Source organism: Xiphophorus hellerii, chromosome 9 (assembly GCF_003331165.1).
Source record: "Xiphophorus hellerii strain 12219 chromosome 9, Xiphophorus_hellerii-4.1, whole genome shotgun sequence".
NCBI lineage: Eukaryota > Metazoa > Chordata > Actinopteri > Cyprinodontiformes > Poeciliidae > Xiphophorus > Xiphophorus hellerii.
Genome location: NC_045680.1, coordinates 5,706,747 through 5,729,998, shown reverse-complemented (window position 1 = coordinate 5,729,998; position 23,252 = coordinate 5,706,747). Strand labels below are relative to the sequence as shown.

The 23,252-nt window shown below is 37.0% G+C and overlaps 1 protein-coding gene across 2 annotated transcripts in view; it reads left to right on the top strand.

Annotated features, from left to right (window-relative positions):
• LOC116725582 (cAMP-specific 3',5'-cyclic phosphodiesterase 4C) overlaps nucleotides 1-23,252 on the top strand; it is a 120,079-nt gene that overhangs the window by 19,225 nt on the left and 77,602 nt on the right. Inside the window, exon 3 of one of the 2 annotated variants that reach the window (XM_032571724.1) lies at nucleotides 791-996. In XM_032571724.1, coding sequence (XP_032427615.1) covers nucleotides 791-996 — 206 coding nt within the window. Of the gene's footprint in view, nucleotides 1-790; nucleotides 997-4,515; nucleotides 5,007-23,252 lie in introns of those variants that run through there. The other variant, XM_032571726.1, reaches the window with a different exon arrangement.

Sequence of the window (23,252 nt, the reverse complement as noted above, 5' to 3'; positions counted from 1 at the left end):
AACCGTAATAACTCATAATTTTGTCCTAATATGCACTAGAAATATGAAATATGTCGCATAATTTTAGCTCGACTCAATTAAATTTCGCTGCAGTTCCTAAATAATCTGTGTAAGTTTAACAAAGTAAAAAAACTGTCCAACAAATCAATCAAACTGCTGTAGCTGATCCAGAACGCTGCTGCTCACGTTCTCACTAAAACCAGAAAGATAGAGCACATCACACCAGTTTTAAAGTCCCTCCACTGGCTCCCTGCAGCTCAAAGAATAGACTTTAAAATACTGTTGTTAGTTTATAAATCACTGAACTGCTTAGCACCACAATACATTAAAGATCTGCTGTTGTTGTATCAACCTTCCAGACCTCTCAGGTCTTCCGGTTCTGGTCTGCTCTGCATCCCCAGAACCAGAACCAAACGAGGAGAAGCAGCTTTCAGCATCTATGCACCACAAATTTGAAACTTCCAGAAAACTGTAAAACAGCTGAAACACTGACTTCTTTTAAATCTCGACTAAAAACCCACCTGTTTAGGATTGTATTTGAAATGTAATCAATTACAAATTTATTGATGGAACCTGACTTAATGTCGTGTTTTGATTGTTGATTCTATGTTGCATTGTGTTTCTGTGTTTGTTATGATGTAAAGCACTTTGAAATGCCTTGCTGCTGAAATGTACTATACAAATAAAATTTGATTGATTGATTGATTGATTGATTAAAAAATCCTAGCCTTTGGTGACAAAACCATTTGATTGCAAATTAACTCACTCTATTTTCTCCTCTGTGTTGCAGAATCGTCGGGAGTCTCTTCCGACCGTCCAGCAGGTGGTCCGGCGCCGTTTCTCCGGCCCGTTGTTGTTGCCTCCTCTGTGGCGGAGACATTCATGTCAGGACCAACATCCACGAGAGACGCGGCGTCTGTCCGCCATTAATGTTATCCCACTTGACCGACTGCAGGAGATTTACAGCCAAGCCTTGGCCAGCCATGATGAGCTCCGGTCAGTGAGACGTTTCAGTCTTTTTCTCTTTCCTCCTTTTTTTCTCTCCAGTTTTGAGGCTGAGAATTATTCCATTTTCTCTTTTTTTCCTGTTATTTCTCATGCTTTTTCAGTGGTGTATGTTATTTTATAGAGGTGCAGAAAAACTGGCTCAGATTTCTTTCATTTTGGGAGATTGGATGATAGTTACATGTAAAGCAAAGGCCTATAAAATCCACCAGTGTCTTCTTTTGCTCTGCAGTGAGAGGTTTGACTGACAAACCGCCCCATCAGGTCGTTTCTGCAGTTAGCAATAGTCACCCCTGTTACCAATTCAGCAGCTTTCTTGCTATGTTTAGTGACATTTCAAATAAAAAGAAGTTGGTATTTGTCAGAATTGGTAGATCAGGTTTTTAAAGATTGGTAACCAGACAAAAAATTGCAATCCGTATTATTTAATTATTATTATTTTACTGGAAAGTTTTGTTCTCTCTTGCTTTCTTGCATCCTGGATGAACCAGTTCATTACAGGAAACATTCCTCAAAATCAATTTTTTAACAACCTACTTCTTTTTGCTGTTTGTTCCCCTGCTGAAATGATTAAAAAGTGACAAAAACGTTTGAAAGGTTTGATAGGTATCTAAAAGGAAGCTGCTTTCCTAGAAAAGAGCAGTATTTGTTATTTTGTGGCATCGTTAGCCATCATGTGCTTCTGTCCAAATGAGCGGCGATGTCTGACCTGATCGGTGTTTTACAGTTTCCAACTCTTGGATTGAGATTGATTTCTAAGACATGCTTCTCTGACCTTTCAGTGTCTCTAGACCTCTGAATTATGACCTTTGTTTCTATCTGCCCTGCAGAAACTGATGTGTGTATGTTGGATTGGAGGGATAATGTGTGACACGTTTATCAGGATGTTCAGTTTGTCTGTCACAATGACGGAGTCTGGATCTCTTTTTGGTGAACTCAGCAGGACAAATGTCTGCAGTTAATTAGCTCTATGTGATTTTACCATCTGCAGGTTCATAACATGCAGCCACTGAGGATATAACAGTTTTTTTTAACATCTTTATCTTTTTGAGTGACAGTATGTGTTGCAGCTTTGCTCATAGAAAGGGGATTTTTATATTTAGAGGTGATAATTAAAGCTACTGCAACAGCAGGAAGGAAACAATCACTGGAAAGTCACAGGTGTGAGTCCTTGTAAATTTCCTGTGTTGCAAAGGCATTTATATTTCTTGAACTTTTCCACATCTCATCATGTTACAACCACGAATTAACATGCATTTTAATAGGATTTTATATTTATTTTTGCCTAGCTGTAGTTCATGGTGCAGTGTTTGCTTGCCTCCACACACCTAAAAAGTTTAATTTAAATAAATATATTTTCTAATTCTTTTCCAAACAGCTCCACTCTTCCTTCATAGCCAGATTTGTGGAGAGCATGGCTAAAATCTTTCCTCCCTCCTGAGCTGTGTATTGCTGCAGCTCCTCCAGAGTAACCGTGGATTATGTCTCCGTCGGTTTTCAGCTGCTCTATACATTCAGCAATTTTATTATAAAAATGTTGAAAGTTGAAATGCCTCAGCCACTTCCTGCTGCTTTCTGCTAGTGCACCACATACAATCACATCCAACTCCATTGTACATTTATAAGTTTATCACAAATTTTTTTTAAAGTTATTATTGTGTATAAATGTAGCAAGGTAGTGTGTACCTCTGTCCTTTCTGTCTAGACATAAAACCTGCCAATTTTGAGACCTATTTGTGCCTCCAGTTTTTGAGACAATAATGATGAAGAGAGTTTCTCTGCAGCAGAGTAAAGATCGCTGTTTCACACTGAAAATCAGGTTGGATAATCGGCTTGTTAGCGACTAGCACAGCTCATGTTTTCCCCTCAGGATGATGAATTTCTGCAGATTTATGACATTTTATGACATAAGGCTGCAACAAGTCCTGTTAAAAGTATTGACTACCTGTTGCTCTTTTCTGTCTGCCTTCTTTCTATGGAAAAGTTAAAGTTCTGTTACTTTTTAGTATAATGTAAATAAGACAAAAGGTCATATATATATATATATATATATATACTGTATATATATGTTTATATATTTATAACTGTATATTGTGTTTGTGTTGGTGTTGTGGTACTTTGTTGAGGTAACGGCTGCTTCAATACTTTCAAGTGGACGACTCATGAAGAATTCATTATAATAAACCAGATATTTACATACACCCAATAAAAACACACAAACACATTTTTCTTCTCAATGTCTCAAGCTAAAGCCAACAAAATGTTCTGTTAACTTAGGTAGAATTATGAAAATTATTTATAATTATGGTTTTGAGTTTTTTTGTAGCTTTCCTAGAATTTAAAAGTTTACATACATTTGGTCAGTATCAGGAAAATCTTTATTTTAAACTGAATGTCTTGGGTCAAATTTTTTAAATCAATATATGAAGTTTGTTCGTATAGCCCATTTCAGCAAGAAGGCATTTCAAAGAACTTTACATCATAAAAACACAAAAATACAAAGTTATCGAACACACAGTCAACAATTATTGAAATGTTGAGTAATGTTTCTTTAATAATGTTTCAAAAGCAACTCTAAACAGCTGGGTTTTTAGTCAGTGTTTCGGCTGTTTTGCAGTTTTCTTGAAGTTTGTTCCAGGTCTGTGGTGCATAGAAGCTGAATGCTGCTTCTCCATGTTTGGTTCTGGGGATGCAGATCCAGAACCAGAACACCTGAGATGTCTGGAAGGTTGCTATGACAACAACAATAGATATCTAATGTAGTTTGGTGCCAAGCTGTTCAGTTATTTATAAACTAACAATAGACAAAAAAATAAATAATTTTGGCAATTTTAACTAAGGTAAAACGTAAAAATTAGTTCTTGTTTTTCTTCAAACGGTGAGAAAATAAAGTTTTTGTGTCTTTTCATTCTGTGAATGTAAATATCTGGCTTCAACTGTGTGCATGTGTATATACAACTCTGAAAATAAATGATCAGTTTCTCTGATTTTACTCTTTATAGGTATATGTTTGAGTAAACTGAACATTGTTCTTTTATTCTATGAACTACTGACCACATGTCTCTGAAATTACAAGCAAAGAATTTTGTATTTATTTGCAGAAAATGAGAAATGGTCAAAATAACGAAAAAGATGCTTTCAGGTCTCAAATAATGCAAAGAAAACGAGTTTATATTCATTTAGAAACAACAATACTAATGTTTTAACTCGGGAAGAGTTCATGAATCAGTATTTGGTGGAATAACCAGGAGGTTTTCAGTGGGCTACAGAGCTGTATGTTCACTTTTAGGATGAAATTACTGAAATAAATGAGCTTTCAGATCATTGAGCGGTAGCTGACGGCAGCGTTTGTTTACCTGCTCATATAAATTCAGCAAAGACAGCACGTTGTTGTGTAACATCCATGATTGGCAGGTTGACAGTCAGGACAGAGAGTGGTGGGGAAGCAGATGGAGATGGCGGGAGGAAGTTGGCAGGCGGCGCGGGGTGGAGAGGAGCGGCTGAGGTTGAGGCAGGGAGCAATAAAAGGGGGAGAAGGACCGATGCGAAGAGAAGCAGAGGGAGGAGAGAAGCAGCAGGAAGCGGACAGACTGAGCGGCTCGCGGTGCTTTCAGCACTCCGGCTCGTGGACAGCGGCGCACCAGCATGCCACGCGCACAGCTCTGCCTCATTTGAAGCGCGTGTTTTATTTTCACGTTTGTTACCGGCGCTAATTTCCTCGCTTAATTAATAGTAGTTAACCAGTTTTTTTTTGTTGTTGTTGTTATTGGAAAGTCGAGAGGAAGTTTTGTCGGTAAAATGGAGTGCGCGACGCTGAGCAGAGAGGGAGCCGGGCTCGCCAAGCCGCCCAAACATCTGTGGCGGCAGCCCAGGACGCACATTCGGATCAAACAGCGCTTTAACTCGGACACCGAGCGCTACCTGTGCCGCAACCGGACCCTGGAGAAACTGAGACCCGGACTAAAGAAGCCCCGCATGTCGTGGCCATCCTCACTGAGACGGTAACACTTCTTCTCCCCCCTCGAAGTCCCTGAACGGTCTCCCCAAATATTCACACCCTCAAATCAGAAACACGGTTTTTGTTTTGTTTTTCTGCTAAACATAAGTTCCCCAATTTATTCCTCTGACGTTTCGTATTTAATATAAAGAAGGATCTATAGCAGTTCAGTGAAACTATTTTACGATGCATATTTTTATTTGAAATTGCAAACAAATCTGACACCATTTCACTCTTTCACTCTTTTCCTCATGTTATTTCTGCACACCTGCAGAGTATACAGTTTATAGCACCAGTCTCCCTCTGGCCATGTTTGTTTTAATTAAGGAGTGACTTAATAATTTTATGTAACCTCAACCTCTCAGTATCTTTTATCAGCTTACAGGATATGAACCAAGCTCACCATACTAGTACTGATATACAATTATTATTATCCCTCTAGTTATTGTTGTGAACCTGTTAGATGTAACCATCAGGGTGTGTAACAGTATGAAAAGTTTATATCATAATTATTTTTTGTAAAATTTAATTACGGTTTGCAATATAATTAAGATTTTGTTCAAATGTTTTGCAGGAAGTATTTTATGCTGAGATTTTTGTGCTAACAGTGGAACCAAAGGTATTACTCAGTTTTAATGTTGCATAAAAATTTGTTATTAATATTATTATTACTGTAGTTGTAAGACAAACATATCGATTCATTACACAAAGACTGAGTTACTTCAGTTTTTTGACAGCTAAGACTTACAGGTATTGAAACCCAAAATTCAGCTTTGCATAAGAAATCAAATATTATATAAAACCAGTTAAAAAGGTATTTTTACTACAAAATTGCTACTCTACTGATAAAGTATGTTCATGTATCTTATGTACTGTATTTACTCATCATTTGAGGTTGTTTTGGATGAATTACTGCGGTACTGTGGCGTGACTTGGAGGCGATACACCTGCGGCACTTTCTGTTCGGAAGTTGATGTTTGTGACATTCAGCTTCTGTCCTCTTTTTTTCTGCAGACTCTACTATCTTGATTATTAAATAAAATTAAAATGTATTTTAATCTGAAAAGAGAACGTTGAACCATTGAGCAACTAGTTCTTTTTCAGATTTGGTAAAAAAATTCTGATGTTGTTTCTGAATCAGTGCCATATATTGTCCTGGATAATGTGTGTTTAGGTACAGCTACCACATGAAGTTCATGTTTTCCAAATCTCCTCCAAACTCTTGGAGCTTTGCAAGTCAAGTCAAGTGTATTTGTGTAGCAACAAGCAACAGTTCAAAGTGCTTTGCACTATAGCAGCATCATGCAGTCATCAGTTATTAAACAAGCAATAAATATGACATTTGATCAAATCCCATAATCAAGATAAATGATAAATATACATCAGTTGTATGGATCAGTCCTCCAGTTATTATGAATCAAATGCAGCTCTAAACATAAGGGGTTTTAGCTTTGATTTAAATGTTTCGGGTGTTTTTCAGTTTTCTGGCAGAGCATAAGAACGGTTATATCAATTCTGTGGTTATCTCTGTTGCTTTTTGACTATTTTTTCAACCTCATTTTTTTCTTCCACTGAACTTTCCACATGTGACTTATCTTCCATGTGTAAGACCTCAGCAGCTGTCTGTTGGGCAGTTATCAAGTGTTCCTCCTCATTCTTGGCCATAACATGGTGATTAAATAACATTTCTTCTTAATGGTGTCGTGTAATTTTCTTAGATGTTGAATTTTGTTCTTTTTAGTTCTTGATCTGTTTAAATTAAATAAATATTTTGATAATAATATTACTTTTAGGATGTGACTGGAAAAATGAGAAAGGTCCAACAGTTGATTATTTAATAGTAAATGTTTTGTAGTAGCTCTGCAGCTAACGCGCTAATGTGTCATTAGCTGAAGTCGGCTTGCAGTATTTTCTGTCCCTATGACTCTGCTTAAAAACAACAGTTAAATTGAACAAATAAAACAATTAAAATAGCAAACACAAATCAGTTTGGTTTCTAAAAATGTGCAAACCATTAGTGAATCTCAGTTCTGTCCCTGTTGGTTAATTTTCTGTTTTTTTTAGATGCACTAGTCATTTGCTTTCGATTTTGCACGCCGGCTGTAAATGTGGATCAATAGAAATTTGCATAACTCTCATCAGCAGTGAGTTTTGCTCATTGATGGAAACAGTCTCTGGTGTTTAAAAGCCATCGATTTCACAGGGACAACTTCTCATGTTTCGCTCTCACAGTCGATTGCTCCACACTCCATTTTATCCCCAGTGGACACTGAGTTGGTCTTGAGGAGACATTGGCACTAATTATGCCCAACAGCTTGTATCCTCGAGAATATTTTATCCTCTATGCGTGTTGTGAGGAGCTTTATGAGAGATTGTGCCGTTTCTAATTTTCATGCTATCGCTGACCTGTTGTGCAGTTTCTTTTTCAAAGCAGTCGTTTGGGTTAATTAAGCTACATTGTTTAATGTGTATGTGTTCTTTAACTTAGAAAACATGCACTTACTGGATCAAATTTACCTGCCAAAACAATGCTACTTGTTTTGTTTTGGTGTAAAAAGGCCAAGAAGTGAAGCTGTGTGATGGAGTGGGAGTCTCCTGCTCTCCAGGCTCGACTTTGTGTTCAGGTCGTCACACTTTGACGAATGATGGAGGCGATGTGAGGGATTGTTTGGCTCACGGCAAACTCCTCTGTAGCCCTCATCCGTCAGGCTGTGGCAAGGTGCCGACTCTCTCTTCTTACCTGTTCGCACACAAAGGCTGCCAGACGAGATAAACTGTGGAGTTTCTTCGCTCTTGTGTTATTGTTTCATGTTCTACCCCACTTCTAAAACCAAACATGCTTTGACAGAGAAGTAGGGTTGGACAATAAATCAATAACAATGTTTATCGTAACATAACGTGTGACACGTGATGTAACGTGATCAAAATCAATAAATATTTCCCACATACGTCTGAACCGGAAGTGATCCACACCACTGAACCGCCATCTTGATAGGCAAACGCAGCGCAAAGCTTACATGACACAAACAAGAAGACGGTAAATAGGAATAAAAAGTTTAAGACTTAATAGTTGTAATGTACTTATAGGTAGGTTAGATAGGAATGGCATGAGAGCTAGTTCTAAGCTTGTGACTTGTTTATTGTTGTCATAGCAACTCCATAGCAACTGTCATGACAATTCGCTACAGATAGACATAGATAGATTTTATTGTCATTCAATTGTTAATTTAAAAATGTACATATTGGAAGAAATTTTGTCGCAAGGCTCCAATATGATAAATAAACAAGTAAAAATAAAAGTATCAGTATAAATATATACAATAAAAGATTAAATTAATGGGAGTTTAGTTCCTTATGGCATGAGGGATGGTCTGGAAACTGGTTGTTCTGCATTTGAAGCTGCTGAGCTTTTCTCCAGAGGGAGAACCTGGATACCTACCAAGATGGCTGTCAGCTACAAAGTTCCTGAGGTGTGATGTCAGCTGTAGATGGATTATCAGTTGACGTTACGTTGCGTCAGCAGCCACTCTACTGTGCATGTTGCCTTCAGAACGCAGGCATGAATACATTATTCTAACGATTTAAACTATTTACAATTAGGCTAATAAAATTATGTACAACACAAAGCTTTGTGGCATCTGCAGTTGACAGGTTTTATTTTTAGTGCATTGATTCTGTACCTCCACTGTCTCCCTCAATCTGCTGCATTTTTAATTTCTGAATGCTTAGTTTATCACCTGCCTTGATGGATGCAGCTGCATCTTCATTTTCCCTTTGATTGTGACCAAACTAGGAAAAAATTATTGTATTTTATTCGTCCTCTGTACTCTAAAAAGGAATTTCCTTTTTTAAAAACTAAAATTAACATGTTAGGAAACTCCATTCCGGTGCCTTTATTGTTCACCATGGATATGTTTGTCTTATTAAGGGGGACTTAGCATATCTCATTGAGAGTTGATGATCTTACTGTGAACAAGTTGCTTTAACATTGCTAGTTCGTAAGGTCCGATGTTTGTGTCGTTTTCTCTCGTCATTTAAGACTAATGTCAATTTGGTAGCATAACTTATTTTATCATTCTGTGTTAAATAGTTGTAGACAACATGACAACATGCTAGCTAATCTTAAAACACCAAGATAAATGTGGGTAACCACGGTAACCAGTGAGCGTTTAATGGCTGGCTCGCCTCTTTCTGCAGTCAAGTTTGCGCGCTCGTCTGCTGTGTTTACAAACAAATAATTCCTCTATATATAATACGTACATCTGACAGAATATTCAGCATATAGAATATTCACCGGACTCCGATCCAGAACCGCACAGCATTCTGGGAGATGTAGGCAGAGGAAAGACTTTAGCTGCTCAAACTCTCAAGGCCAGCAAAGCAACTGCTGGTGGAATCAACTAACTCGCTTTTTGGTAACCTAGCAACTCACTCACTCTCTGGTTACCTAGCAACAACCTTTTGAGTAACTGTTGCAGCAGCAGTTTATGCCTCATAACTACTTAAAAATAAAATAAACAACGGTGTGGAGTGAAAGCTGTGGATAAAACAGGAAATGTCATGCCACCAGTTTGGCAGTATTTTAGATATTTAAATATGAAAACTAATGAATATTTAGCAATATTGACTGATATGAAACGGTTATATTATGACAAGTTTTTCTGGTCATAACACCTTATGGATAAGTAGGACAAAGAGAATGAGTAAAAGGAAAAAAATAACATATTGAGTTTTATTTTTTAGGATTTTTTTGGTTTCTAGTGACCTTTATTTCACAGAAGACATAAGGCAAAGGTCAACAGGCTGGGACTCGAACCCGTGACGCACCATCTACCCCCTGCACCACCGCCATGCCCACAACAGATTGAGCTCATCAGATTTCTCTGAAATGGCACAAAACTCCATTACTTCCTGTGTAGAAACAGTTTTTCTGTCTATTTTCAATTTAACACAATTGCTGAGTCATGCAGCTCAGCTCTAATACTGGGATTATGTGACAAATTTGGACAGTGTTTGCAAAGAGGAAGAAAAGGAAATGCTGTGAAGCCAACAAAACATGTTCGTGACTGGTTGCAGCAGAATGGAAGTCGCTGTCAGTTCCCCTGATGCCACTCGCTATCAGAAAGCGATGCCGTGACTTGTCCCAACTCACAAAGCGTCCCTGGACTCTGATAAAATATAACAGGAACACTGAGGAGCTGAAATAAAACCCACTTTCTGCAAACAACCAGCCATTAAAGTGGGCTGATTGTATTTGGTTTGTTTATTGAACTCCTGGAGATTAATTAGAATTGATTTTACACTTAACAAACCAGCATGTCTTAGATTAACACTTAAATCATTCTTGTGTGATTTACACTTACTTTAAAACAGGCAGTATTTTCTCACATTTGCCCTAATTAATGATTGTTTCTCTGATGTCATAGAGCTTCAGTGGAAAACTTATATGCAGATGTGTTTTGTGTGATTCATGATTTCAGTGAAAGAGGTGCATCAGGGAAAGTCACTTGTTGCATTTTCAGGCTTATTCTATAAGATATTAAGTCGCTTCCAATGCTGTGTTCATTTAATCTCAGTCATCATCCATATTTCATGACTATAGGTCGGGTCCAAAACGTAGACAGATCGGTAAATCTCCTTTTTCTCCACGTAAGACAGAGGAAGCAGCTGCATTGTTGCAGATGAGACCCCAGCCTGTTTATTCAAACCTTCAGAGGAGTTTTTCTGCAGACTTTAAGTATATATCGGTGGATAAATGTGAATGGGTGAATGTGGGTTCTGTTAAAATACTTTGTGTGGTGAGTAGGACTGGAAAAGCGCTATAGACCCTTTGCAATTACGTCACTATGTTTTCCAAAGTTGTTTTTGCCAGTTTCTACTTGTTCAAGTTGAGTTAATTTGTCTGTGAACGTAACACACCTGGTCGGGTCTCATAGACGACGGTATTTACAGAAGCTCCAAACATTTAGCTTAGGAACCGACCCGAACCTCCTCCCTCCTGACGTGTTGATCAAATTACCGACTTTGCCTGATTCACACCACATGATTAATGTTGCTATGTCATAAACAGCATTTTCCTTTACACCAGAGCAGAATTAAAAACATACAAAAGACGAGATGCTAACCAGTTTTATTTCATACATGCTAGGCTACACGGCATTATTGTCTCCATGGTTACTACTAATGGTTGGACCTTCACCATAATGCAATGTGATATCTTTCTAATCATACTTACTTATTAAGTATATGAACGTTAATCTTCTTAACTTGTAAAAAGTGTTCGCTGCAAATCCGTGGTTACACCGAGGGCTGACAGTCATTATGATTGACGGCTGCTGTCCATCCTTTGCCCGCTGTCGCAACTTTCCTCGTTAAAAGTTACACAATAAAATGACAAGTTTGGTTTTTATCCTTGTCTGTTTGTGCAGCTGACCGCACCGCACCCTGTGTAAAGTGAAGTCAACTAAATAAAAGCGATATTAGTCTACCAGATCTCTTGTTTTTTGACAGGTTTTTACTGAAGCGCATCTGTTGATTGACGTCTGTTATGACGACGCTGGTAGACGTCATTCAAAACAGTCTAAAAACAACAATATTATCGTTTATTGCAATAACTTCTGGGACAATTTATCATGACAGGCCTACATCTGTTTACACATCTCAAATTAAGCGTTTCAATAGGTATGAACACTTTTGTAAGGCAAAACGTCAAGAACTATGATTCACCTCTGAAATACAATAATCTTTATCTTTTGAAGGAGCTGCTGCTTCATTCATTGCTCTGACTTGGTGATTTACTCTGGCCTTGGTTCGTTAGTCATTCATGAAGTTGCATACGCAGGTTGCTTTGGGGTTTATGCAAACGTCTGATATGTGTCACCTCTTGGCTTAAAAAACAGAACAGGAAAGGAAAGTAGATCAGTTATAACTTAAAAAAAATATAAATTAATGTTCAGTTTAAAGAAGGAAGAGGCAGTGAGAAAATAATAGTGGGAAGATAAAAATATTCAGTTTGTTTGGATTTCTAACATTGCTTGTCTTCTCCGCAAATGTATGAATTTTTGTCACAATAATTTTTTCTGGACGATAAATAGTAATTATTGCGATAAATGATAATATTTCATGTAATGTATTGATAATGGCACAATAAAACAAGTTCACTGTCCTATTAGTAAAGAATATTTAACTCTACAACTGGAAGATATTTTAAATACACAAAACATGACAACAAAAAACAACAAATTAAACCATTTACAATCAAAACCATCAATAACATTGATTATAAAGTCTCTGTAAACAAACTTTTGTTTCAAAAATGTTGATAATCAGAAAGGCTATTATGATTTATTGAAATAAGGAATGAATACATGTGGATTAGTAGATAAGGGTGATAATGTTTGTGTGAATGAATGAAAGCAGCAGGAATATAAACGTAAAATCTGCATCATGTTTGCTCAGCTGCCCACTAAAAGTTTTCCCTCAGTCTCTCTCTGCTTCAAGCACATGTCATTTCTCGCTGCCCAGAGTCCTCTGAGTGTGAATGCTCTGAGCTCACTACTGAATGATGATGGTAGGAAACGCAAACGGGCTAAGATGTGCAGTAGGTAGGAGGAAGAGCAGTGAGTCAGCCAGCTTCATAGCCACCGACGACAACACCGCTGGCATCGCTTTATCCTCGGCTAAATGCGTTTTTTCTGTTTCTCACAATCCTTGTTTATGTATCGTTCCAGATGAATCAAATCATTTATAAAACTAGATTATTTGCAGCACACGTGTGTGGGTTGGCAATTTATGTAGGGTCCAAAAAGCCTGAAAGAAGATTTTTTCCTTTCTTTAGCTTTGGACATAAGCTTACAGCTTTTAAATTTACAGCACTGGAAAAAATGAAGAGTCCACTGCACTGAACCCCGTTGAAAACCTCCTGGTTATTCGACCAAATATTGATTTCTGAACTCTTCCTGAGTTAAAACATTAGTGTTGTTGTTCCTAAATGAATATGAACTTGTTTTCTTTGCATTATTTGAGGAAAAAGCACTGCAACGTTTTCCTTATTTTGACCATTTCTTATTTTCTGCAAATAAATACTAAATTTTCTGCTTGTAATTTCAGAGACATGTTGTCAGTAGTTCATAGAATAAAAGAACAAAGTTCATTTTACTTAAACATATACCTATAAAAAGTAAAATAAGAGAGACTGATCATTTTAAGTGGCCTCTTAATGTTTTCCAGAGCTGTATATGTGAGTGTAAGAGTCTCTAGTTTAGAAATATGTTTATTTTGGTGCATCAATACATGTGAGAGTGTGATTTTAAAGAAGTTATTGCCTGTCAATTTGCAACAGGTTATAGTGATGTTTGTGGTTAAAGTATCAATTTGTGGAGTTAGTAAAGCGCAGAAGAATCACCATTATGTGAAAACCTGTTGTTAAAAAATCCAATCTGCCTCAGACTCTATAAAACCCAATTATCTTGCAAATTGTGACAGTCGTGATCCAGCCATAGTGTGAGATATGTTTGTTTGTTTGGAGAAAACCTCTGCTTTCTAAAGCAGGTGAGTCTGACAGGGTTCCTACGAAAAGCTTTGGAGAATCCACAGATAAACACTCATTAAAATTTTGAAAAGGGCCATTAAGATGCTGCAAGGCAGTTATATGCAGCCTGAAGCAGAATTTAATCTGAGGCCCGTCTTCCTGTTTGCAACAACCGCACCACTTACATCACTTCCAGTTTATTTGGCTAAACTTTAAAGACATCATAGATAATTGGGTATTATTTGCTGATTTAAAAAATAAAATAAAATCCAGCACAGATACAAAGAAAACATTAAATAGATGACAGTCAGATGACACTGTTACCAACTTAGCAACTTTTTAAGAATATTTACCACACAATAAAAGAAGAAAAAAAAATCTGTATCAGCAAGTCCAGCTTTTTAAATATCAGCAATGGGCCATAAAACAGCAATTGGTTCACCTCTCCTTTCTTTTAATGACAGCAGTGATTGTGATAATCAATTTAATGGCTGTTAATACAAATAAGAGCATCTTCGAAATCATCCAGTTTGAGTCAATTTGGCGTTGGCAATCTGTGGAGAGTTGCAAAACTTTGACTGTGCATCACTACATTAACAGCTAGTTTGAGAGAAAAGCGACAACGTAGGAGCAGAAATGGGTCAGGACGGGATCTGGTGTTATTTAGATAGACTAATAAAAATAATGACTTTAACTCTGAACATCTACAGTTTCTTCTCAGAGGGGCGGACAGTCGCGTTGCCGGGATGAGTTGCCCCTCCGGGATAATTGCAGGGAAAACCTGCACACATATAATTGCACAGGATAAAAATTCAGTGTTATAAATTCAATTGGAGATACACCAATCCGATATTAATATCTGTATCCGCCCCGATATTGAGAAAAATTCTATATCGAGTATCGTGACAGTGTTTCTGATCCATAAGTGCAAATCTATTCAGTCTGATTTAATGCTTTGTGCTCTAGTTATTTTACATTATGTTTAGAATTCCTAATTACATTTTCTGAACCATCAGGAAGAAGATTATTTTTTACATGTTTTACTAAGGTAGTCAACTTATTGTTTTGTTTTATTATTTGTTTTAAATCAGCTGTTATTCTCCTAATTAATGGAGTATAACTCAACAAATTAAAGTTGTTTTTAGATGTTTTATCACGCTTGTGAAGCTATTGGTGTATTTAATTGTGCTGTGCTGGTGCAGAGTTATCAAATAAATTTATAATTTGGTACATTTATATCAGCTGATACGAAACCTCGGATATCTGTACCGGTATCTGAAGTTATAAAAGTGGATCAGTGCATCCCTTAATTCAATGTCAAAAACGTTTGGTTCCAATGAGATTATATTTTGTTCATGCGAAATGTATCTGCAATCTGACAGTACGTATAAAATAATATTTTATCCTTTTTGAGCACAATTTCGTTTCAAACTATAAACACATTTATTTATTTATCCTTAATTCTTGTTGTTCTTGTTTTATCTTACTGATAATTTTCATTTTTGTGTGTCTCCTCACATTTCTGCCTGTTAAGATGTAGCCAGAGGCAGATTAACAGGCTCATAAATGTTGCAGTCTGCACCTCCGTGTCCGCTGGGCCGTTTCCAAAGTATGGGGCGCATTGTTATCGCTTCTGTTTAGGTTGAGTCACTATGAATTAACAAATAGAGGAGCAGCATCTTCCGGCCACTTGTTGGTCCTCAGAAGGAAAAAAAAGGAAAAACCTGGAGGCCTTGGCCAGCTAGAGGACAAGTAGTTAAATTAATAAAATGTAATCTGCACTTGTTGTCAACTTCTGGCAGGAGCAACCTGTTCCAACGCTGAAAAATGACATCTGTTGCTATGGAGTTGTACTTTCCAGGGATAATGTATTAAATTGTTTCCTACCAGGTTATCAGTAGGAGGCAGGGCTTTACGCAGAAGAAATGAATGTTATCTAACAAGACTCATGTTAACAAAAGTCACAAACGGAGGGGGGATTAATGGGTAACATGCAGTTTTGTTCAGTACCTGCAGGTTAATCGGATTTATCTGCATGTATCAGTTGTTGTGCGGACGCTGTTATAATCGAGTTGTGTTACTTAATTGACACCATTTAATGGGGAAATGGAGTAAACACTGCAGGGAAGATGGTTTCTCAGTAAAATTAAATGCAGCTGATGGATATGTGTGTTTATATCAGACCACAGACACTTTTTTGTTTTGCTTTGTTTGTTGCCTAAAGAGATTAGGCTGATTATATTAAAAGAAACCAATCAAAATTTAGGACATTCTGTGCTATGAGAAAACCACAAGTAATTATTTGATGCTTTTATTGCAGGAATCATTAGATTATTTTTTTGTACATAAAAGAAGAAAATCACATTTGAAGTTGCAGCTGCAGATGTTGATGGAGATTGAATTTGTTGTGACAAAAGATTTTGGTCCATTTAATCTTCTTTCAGCTCAAAGCTTCAGTCACTTATGAATCTTGCAGTCAGAATAGCTTCTTTACACCTTGAAAGATTATTTTAATTATAAAAGTGAATTTAAGCGACCAGCGCCTGGGACATGAGTCCATTATACTCGGACACAGAAAACATGTAACAGCCTGCGCCTCTTCTCTCTGCCAGCCCAAAGACAGGGGAAGGAGGTCCAGGGAGACGCTGCTCAGGCTCTGGGTTTGTGTTTCAGCGGGGGCTGTTAGCCGCTAACAATTAGTCAGGACACCAGAGACAGCTGAGACGCATGACAAGCTGCAGACAAGCGGAAAACACCCAGATACACTTTTTGCTCCTCCTGATGAAAGCCTGAAAATGAAATGTTTATGATAAAGATCTGCTATTTGAGCTGCAAATGTTACTTTATTTTTTCTTTAGTGAAACAAGCTGTCGTGTTTTGTGTCTGTTTTATGTTTAGTTTGTAGCAGAGCACATTAACCACTCAGCTGGAATGTCTCCGTCTGCTACAGCCTCATGTTTCCTAACGGATTGATGTTTTCTATCCGTGTTACATAAATGGATATAAACTAAAAGATAAATGGAGCTCTTTAAAACAGGGTTGTCCAAAGTGTGGCCTGGGGGCCATTTCCTGCCCCTGGAATGATTCTGTGTGGCCCCTGACTGGGATTCAGGGTGGTTAATCCAGACAGACTTTTTATATTTAATTTGGACAAATTTATTAGCAACAAGTTCAGATCTTCTTTGTGAAATATTAGGTACAACTCAAAGTATTTATCTTTTAATAGCCATGCTTTGGTTATTCTTCTGTCCAGTAACTTTTATTCAAAATCAGATCTAAATGTAATTTTAATTAGTTGTTTTCACAGAAAAAGTAATACAAATTCTGCTCTTGAGAATAGCGTAAATTTGTTTCAGCTAGCTAGAAACATTTGTTTTAACAAGGTAAATTTGCAAACTACAAATTTTTTTGCTTAACTAAAATATAGCATGCTTAGTTTATTGTTGGTCTTGTGAAAACAATTCTCAATATAATTTTTTATAGGTTTTTTGTTTGTATTTTTGTTAAGCTCGTTGACTTGACAATTTCGGCCCAAGAGACAAAACTTTTTCACATTTTAAGATTTAAGAGATCATCGTGAAATACTTTGTGTTTTTCAATGTATAGCATGTTTTTAAATAGCTTAGAAAACTAATCTTTTACAATAAACATTTGTCTTTCCAAGGCATTTTGAGTAATCATGACATTCACATGAGGTAAAATCCCAACATTTCATAGTTGTTTCAAAGGTTTGATCTTAAAATGAATCATACAATAAGCAGTGCACTGATACTACCATTCGTCGTTACTTTACTTCCTCCAAACATCGACGTTTGAACAGTTAGGACCCTCACACACGTGCAGGGAAACTTTTAAAGAAGTTCTTCTGGAAAACGTGCTCACCGGGTTCCCCAGAGTTTTATTAGATTTCTGTTGGAATCCAGAAACAAATGAACTGGAAAGCAGGAGAAAACAAACAGCTTGTAGTTATTCAGAACCAAGACATAATCTGCCCACAGATCAGCCTTAAATTTGCTCACTATTTTCACCTACAAACTCTTTCCTGGTGTAAAAGTGCAGTGTAATTAAACACTGATACATATTTTTATGCAAATTCATCAAATTAGTATGAGTTCTCAATGCATCTTCCTAATGTGATAACAAAAAGAGAAATGTGCAGCCATTTTCCTCCCGCTGCTCCTGTGTGCATCTTCCTCTGAAGCCTCCACAGCGTTTTTTATGCAGATGGCCTTTCTTTCTGACACATAATGAAACTGTTTGCTTGGAACCAGAGATGTTTTGTGATGTAGAGGAACATTTATTTTGCTGCCCTCCTAGGCTTTGTGTTTTTGCCTTCAGCAGATGGTGACGTTCATGCTGAACCGCTCTCACATTGCCCCGGAAATCAGTCAGAAAGGAGTCAGTTTCTGTCAGTGCTGCTGCAAACGTCATGATTCCTCCTAGAGTTTGATATGTCATGATGGTCCTCTTATGAAAATATTCTAAAATTCTTCTTAGCTAACAATTAAGAATCAGGTTGAGAACAATTTATTCTGGTTTCTTTGTTGTTTCTGTTCAATAAAAGATTAACAGTTTTGTCAGAGGCTGAAAAAATGTGGAAGTTTTTAAAATTCTCCAAGTTAGGATAAGTAAGGAAACACAAATTTAATATGGAAAAATAACTGATGTAAAAATTGTGTTCTAACTTTCACAGTTTTAACAGAGTTAATACAAACATTTCTAAAAACTGTCTTCTTGAAATAGCAGCTTTGATGCAAATAAAATCATGTCCTGATGAAATGTGAAAATTCAAAAGAAGAATCTCATATTGGGCATTAAAGTAAACATGAACTGTGTAGACAACATAAGCAAATCATACAGAACAAAAGGCAAATAGTTCATATTAATTCATCTCTAAACACTTTATGATTCATTAATAACTGTATATTATGCATTAGTTAAGAGTGAGAAGAAAACAAAATCTACGGGTTGCAATTTTAACATTGAAACTTCCTGGAGGGACTGAAGGGTTTAATAGTTGATGTAATTTATTTTAAATGATGATAACTGGCCTTAATTATCAAATTATTGATAGAAATAGGAAAATAATAAATAAACAAATTGTAATTTGTTTCATGCTTATGGATTTTTAATAAGTTTATTTAAAGAGGATTTTAAAAATTAAATATAGCATTGACAGAAGTAGTGCAATACTTTAGCAGGATGCAGGTTTGTCATATTTTGTCTAATCAGATTAAAATTAAGTCAGATTGTTTCCATTTTTATGTCCTAGTCTCCATCAGCAGCGGAAGGGAGAAAAATCGTGCAGCATAATAACTGAGAATGATCCTCAAACTTTATCCACTCTTATTTTGAGTTATATATTTGCCAATTTACAAACCTCAGCAAAATCTGTTCACTTCCCACGTTATTTTTAGAGACAATGTCAGGCTTGATGGACAGGAATCAAAAAATGGACATCTGGAGTGACATTTGCAGGATTATCTTCCTGTCGCCATCTTTCCCAAGCAGCGCGCTCCTGTCACCATATTAGAAAATGTGTAGCGAATCATAAGAACTGATTCCTGGTAAGTTAAAAGCTTCATATCCCAACTGTGACGAAATACAAAGAATTAATCTAAAATAATGTCTGTCTCTCCTGATCCAAAATGTCATGAAAATGAGTAAATATTTACTGCGGGTGATTTAATTTGCCCTACAGATTTAATGTCCCAACCAACATCAAGCAGAAACCTCTAAAATAATAATACATTTATTATTATATTTTATAAATAAAATAATAATGCTTTTATTTAAAGCTTAAATAAAAGCATTATTTAAGCTTTTAAATATTGAAAAGCTTATTTTCATTATTTACAGAAACTCTCTGGGCTGTTTTGGCTTCGATGTGGGTCGTGAGCCTCGCATGCGTTTCTGAGTAGCTTGTAAAGACAGAAAATTTCTGATCCATCTGGAAGCAACAGCGCTTAGTTATTGAGCGCTCAAGTAGATGAGTAAAGCACTTTTCCTCCATGTGGAAACTGCAGCCTCTGAGTCGGTCATGGCACAGCAGGTCGGCGTTATGAATGCGGCAGCTCTCTGTAAACCTACACGATGTACGGCACAATCCTCTCCAAACCAAACAGAGATTTCTGTCCTTACGCTTTTCCTGACCTCATTCTCATTATTGGTCCAATTCCGAGTCCTGTTTGATTTGTTTTCCTGCTTTTTTTAAGTGGTAGAATATCAGAAAAAAATTGCGTGTCACCCTTGTTTGTCTTTTCTGGCATTTGAGAGAGCCGTCAGATGGCACACACCTGTGCCAACAGCCCCCAAGCTTGCTGCTGCATCATTATATGGTTGTGTATCCTCTAACTGAGTTGGACTCAATCTGTGTTAGTTTCAGCGATAAAGAAGCTGAACGCTCTGCAAAATCAGACGTGAAACAGGACACCAGTGGCTCAAAATGTCAAAGTAACAAAAGAAAATTATTTTGACAACATGAAAATGTAGCAGAAGGAAGAAAAAAAAGAGAGGGGGGAAGACATGCGGCAAATATTGTCGGGTCCGGGAGTCAAACCCGCGACGGCCGCGTCGAGGACTGAAGGCCTCCAAATATGGGTCGCGCTAACCCCTACGCCACCACGGCACGCCCCAAGTTTAATTAATTTAATTTGTAGATAGCAGATCATTTATACTAAAAGTGTCTAGCTTTCTTTAATTACAATTGTGACCTGTTAGTTTTTTTATGTAGAGAAAATGATGGGATTTTGCTCATAAACTGATTTCTTTTGGAGTATTTCTTCAGCTTAAAGGTGAATTTACACCATTTTAATCCAACTGACGTCTGTTTGTCTAGAAAGTCTGGTTCATATGAGGTGGTCTGAATGCGCAATCAAACTTTGATGCCGACCAAAAAAGCGATCTCTGGTCCGCCTACAAACCTACGTTTTGGTTGAAGTGAACTTTGGAATACAGCTTCTTTTTTTCTTCTTTCTGCTGCCTTTCATTTTATTCACATGTATATATTTTCTACTGTATATAATTGTTTTTTTTATTATTATATGGATACATTTTCTGACTAACTAACATAACTCTGGTGCGGTTCGAATTCGTATGTGAATGCCACATGGACCAGAAATTGCTCCAAAACCTGGAAGCGAACTATAGGGCAAGGCATTCTGGGTAAAACCAACCAAAACAAATGTTTGAGTCTAATGTTAGTGGGAGAACTGGCTCATTGTCTTTTTAAGACTCAAGAGAAATCATACAATTGGTAAAAAAATTGACACCACTCGTTTTTCGTTTACATTTTCTGAAGAAATAAATTGTGTTAGTGTCTTCTTCTGAGGTTTTTGTGTTGTTTTCTTCAGTGGTCCGTGTTGCAGAGCCCCCGCAGGTGAGGAGAGGAACAGGTTTTTCAAATATTTTGGTTTGTTTGACCAGTGCCATGTGAAAGGGAACCACAGCAGCTGAAAAATGTAACAAATGTTGCACCTTTGGTACCCAATCGAACCGAGTCTACTGGACTATTGGACTGTTAAAACACCTTTAGGTAATTTTTAAGTTCCTCATTTTCTCAGTTAGCTTTTCTTTGTCATGGTTCTTTGGTCCTGTGGCACCTTTTGCTACAGACCAGTGGCTCTATTCCTATTCTTCCTATTCTTCAGGACCCACTATCCTGCATGTTTTAGGTGTGCAGGAGGTGTGGGCCCTTAGCCTTTAATAAATTTGTGATTAACTTAATATCATGTAATGCATTAATTTAATTTAATTTAATTTTCTGCAGTGGAGCAGAGACACATCTAAAACATGAAAACAATGGATCCAGGATTGAGCCCACCGTTACAGACAGTTTTTTCTTTTACTGTAATAAACTCCTGCATTCCTCATTTCTGTCTCATCTCAGCTGGAACCATAAAAAGGACCCTGCAGTCTGAAAGCACCCAAAGCCAAGTTTAGAAAGACCAGATCTGAACAAATCCAGAGGAGAAATAGAGGCAGAAAAGTTAACAACACGTCTCCTCTTTTAAAACCTCGGATATAATGGGGAAAAAACATACCCTAATGATGATTAAATCATATTATAATCATCTATTAACTATAAACCTGTACAATTTAAATTAAAATGTCTAGATGCTTTAATGTCACTGTATTTACCTGCAACTTTACTGCATCAGCCACCCTCTTCTTCCTCTTCATCTCTCTTTGTCACCTCACACAAACATAACAAATTTGTAATATCCATAATTGGTTTAGTTTGGCTGGTAATATGAGATGTAATCACAACAAATTCAAATCAGGAGCAAGCAGGGGGCGGCAGGCCTAATGCCACTGATTCATCCCATCGGTGCACATCTGCTGGAGCCGTGAGTCAAAGGGAATCACTGCGGTGCTTAGTCACAACATGACCGGACCCGTCTTTGTTTAAGAATCACAGCCTGGTCGACGAGGAGAAGCAGAAATCTGCTTCTTCAAATCATCGTTCCTCACTGGCTTGTTTTGCTTTGTGGTAAAATTAGAAAATCTAGGCAGAACACAAACAAAAAATCTTTTGGCAACATGAAAATGTAACAGAACCAAGCAAAGAAGATGAGTGAACAGAAAATTAAATTAGTGGTTGACTGAAGCTGATTAACTGAAATATTGATGTAAACTATGAATTTTTAGATTTGGTTTGAAATAATAACAAAACTAGCCAAAAATATAAATTTTACAGATTAGATTAGAATTAGGGCTGGACGATATGACTGAAAAACATATCACAACATAACAATGAATCGATAAGAATTTATTTGTTTTTTTGTCTTTATCTGAAATATTACCGAACTGGTGGCCTTTTCTGTTTTATCCTCAGTTTTAACTACATGTTGTTTTTTATCTTTAAGCAGTTTTGAGGCACAGTAGTAAAACCTCAAACTGCTGCTGCGCTAGTTACCTCACAAGTTGTTGCTAGGTAACCAGAGAGTTACTCAGCAGGTTGTTGCTAGGTAACCAAAGAGTGAGTGAGTAAGTAGATTCCACCAACTGCAATACGCTAGCTATGAGAAGTTGAGTGACTAAAGCCTTTCATCTGTCTACATTTCCCAGATTGCATTGCAGTTTTGGATTGGATTTCAGTGAAATTATTTTATATTCTATCTGATGTATTGATATTGGTCACTCTCTATTGCAATAGATATTGTTATTGATTTATGACACAGCCCTACACTAAATGTTTTATTTTGTCCCAAAATGTTTGAGCTATTATTGGGAATTTGTAATATGTTTTGGTTTTAAGAAACACTGAGAGCAAGTTTTACTCATAGTTCTCCAACTGTAATAAATATAACTTTTTCAGAACCTTGAAAAGGTTTCCCTCGCGCTCGTGCAGCTGTGCTCTGTTCCTTTCTTACCATCTGGGGCATTTTCTTTTCACAATCAGAACTCAAACCAAATTCCATTTTGCCTCAAGAAGCCGTTTGATTATTCTAATAATTTGCGTGTTCATTTATTCCAAACAGAATCAAAGCTGCATTAGACTTTATGTTTAGGTTGAACACAAACGGCTGCTGCTGTGAAGGCTGGTTGTTGATCACGTGATTAAATTAAGGTACAAAATACTGAAATCTGGTTTCGCTATGCACCTTCTGAAGGAGGAAAATTCAGAAGAAGACAGCTGCAGGTAGAATATTAATCCTAAATCTGTTGTAATAGGGTTTACATTTTATGAATGTTAAATGAATAATTTCTAACCTGTGT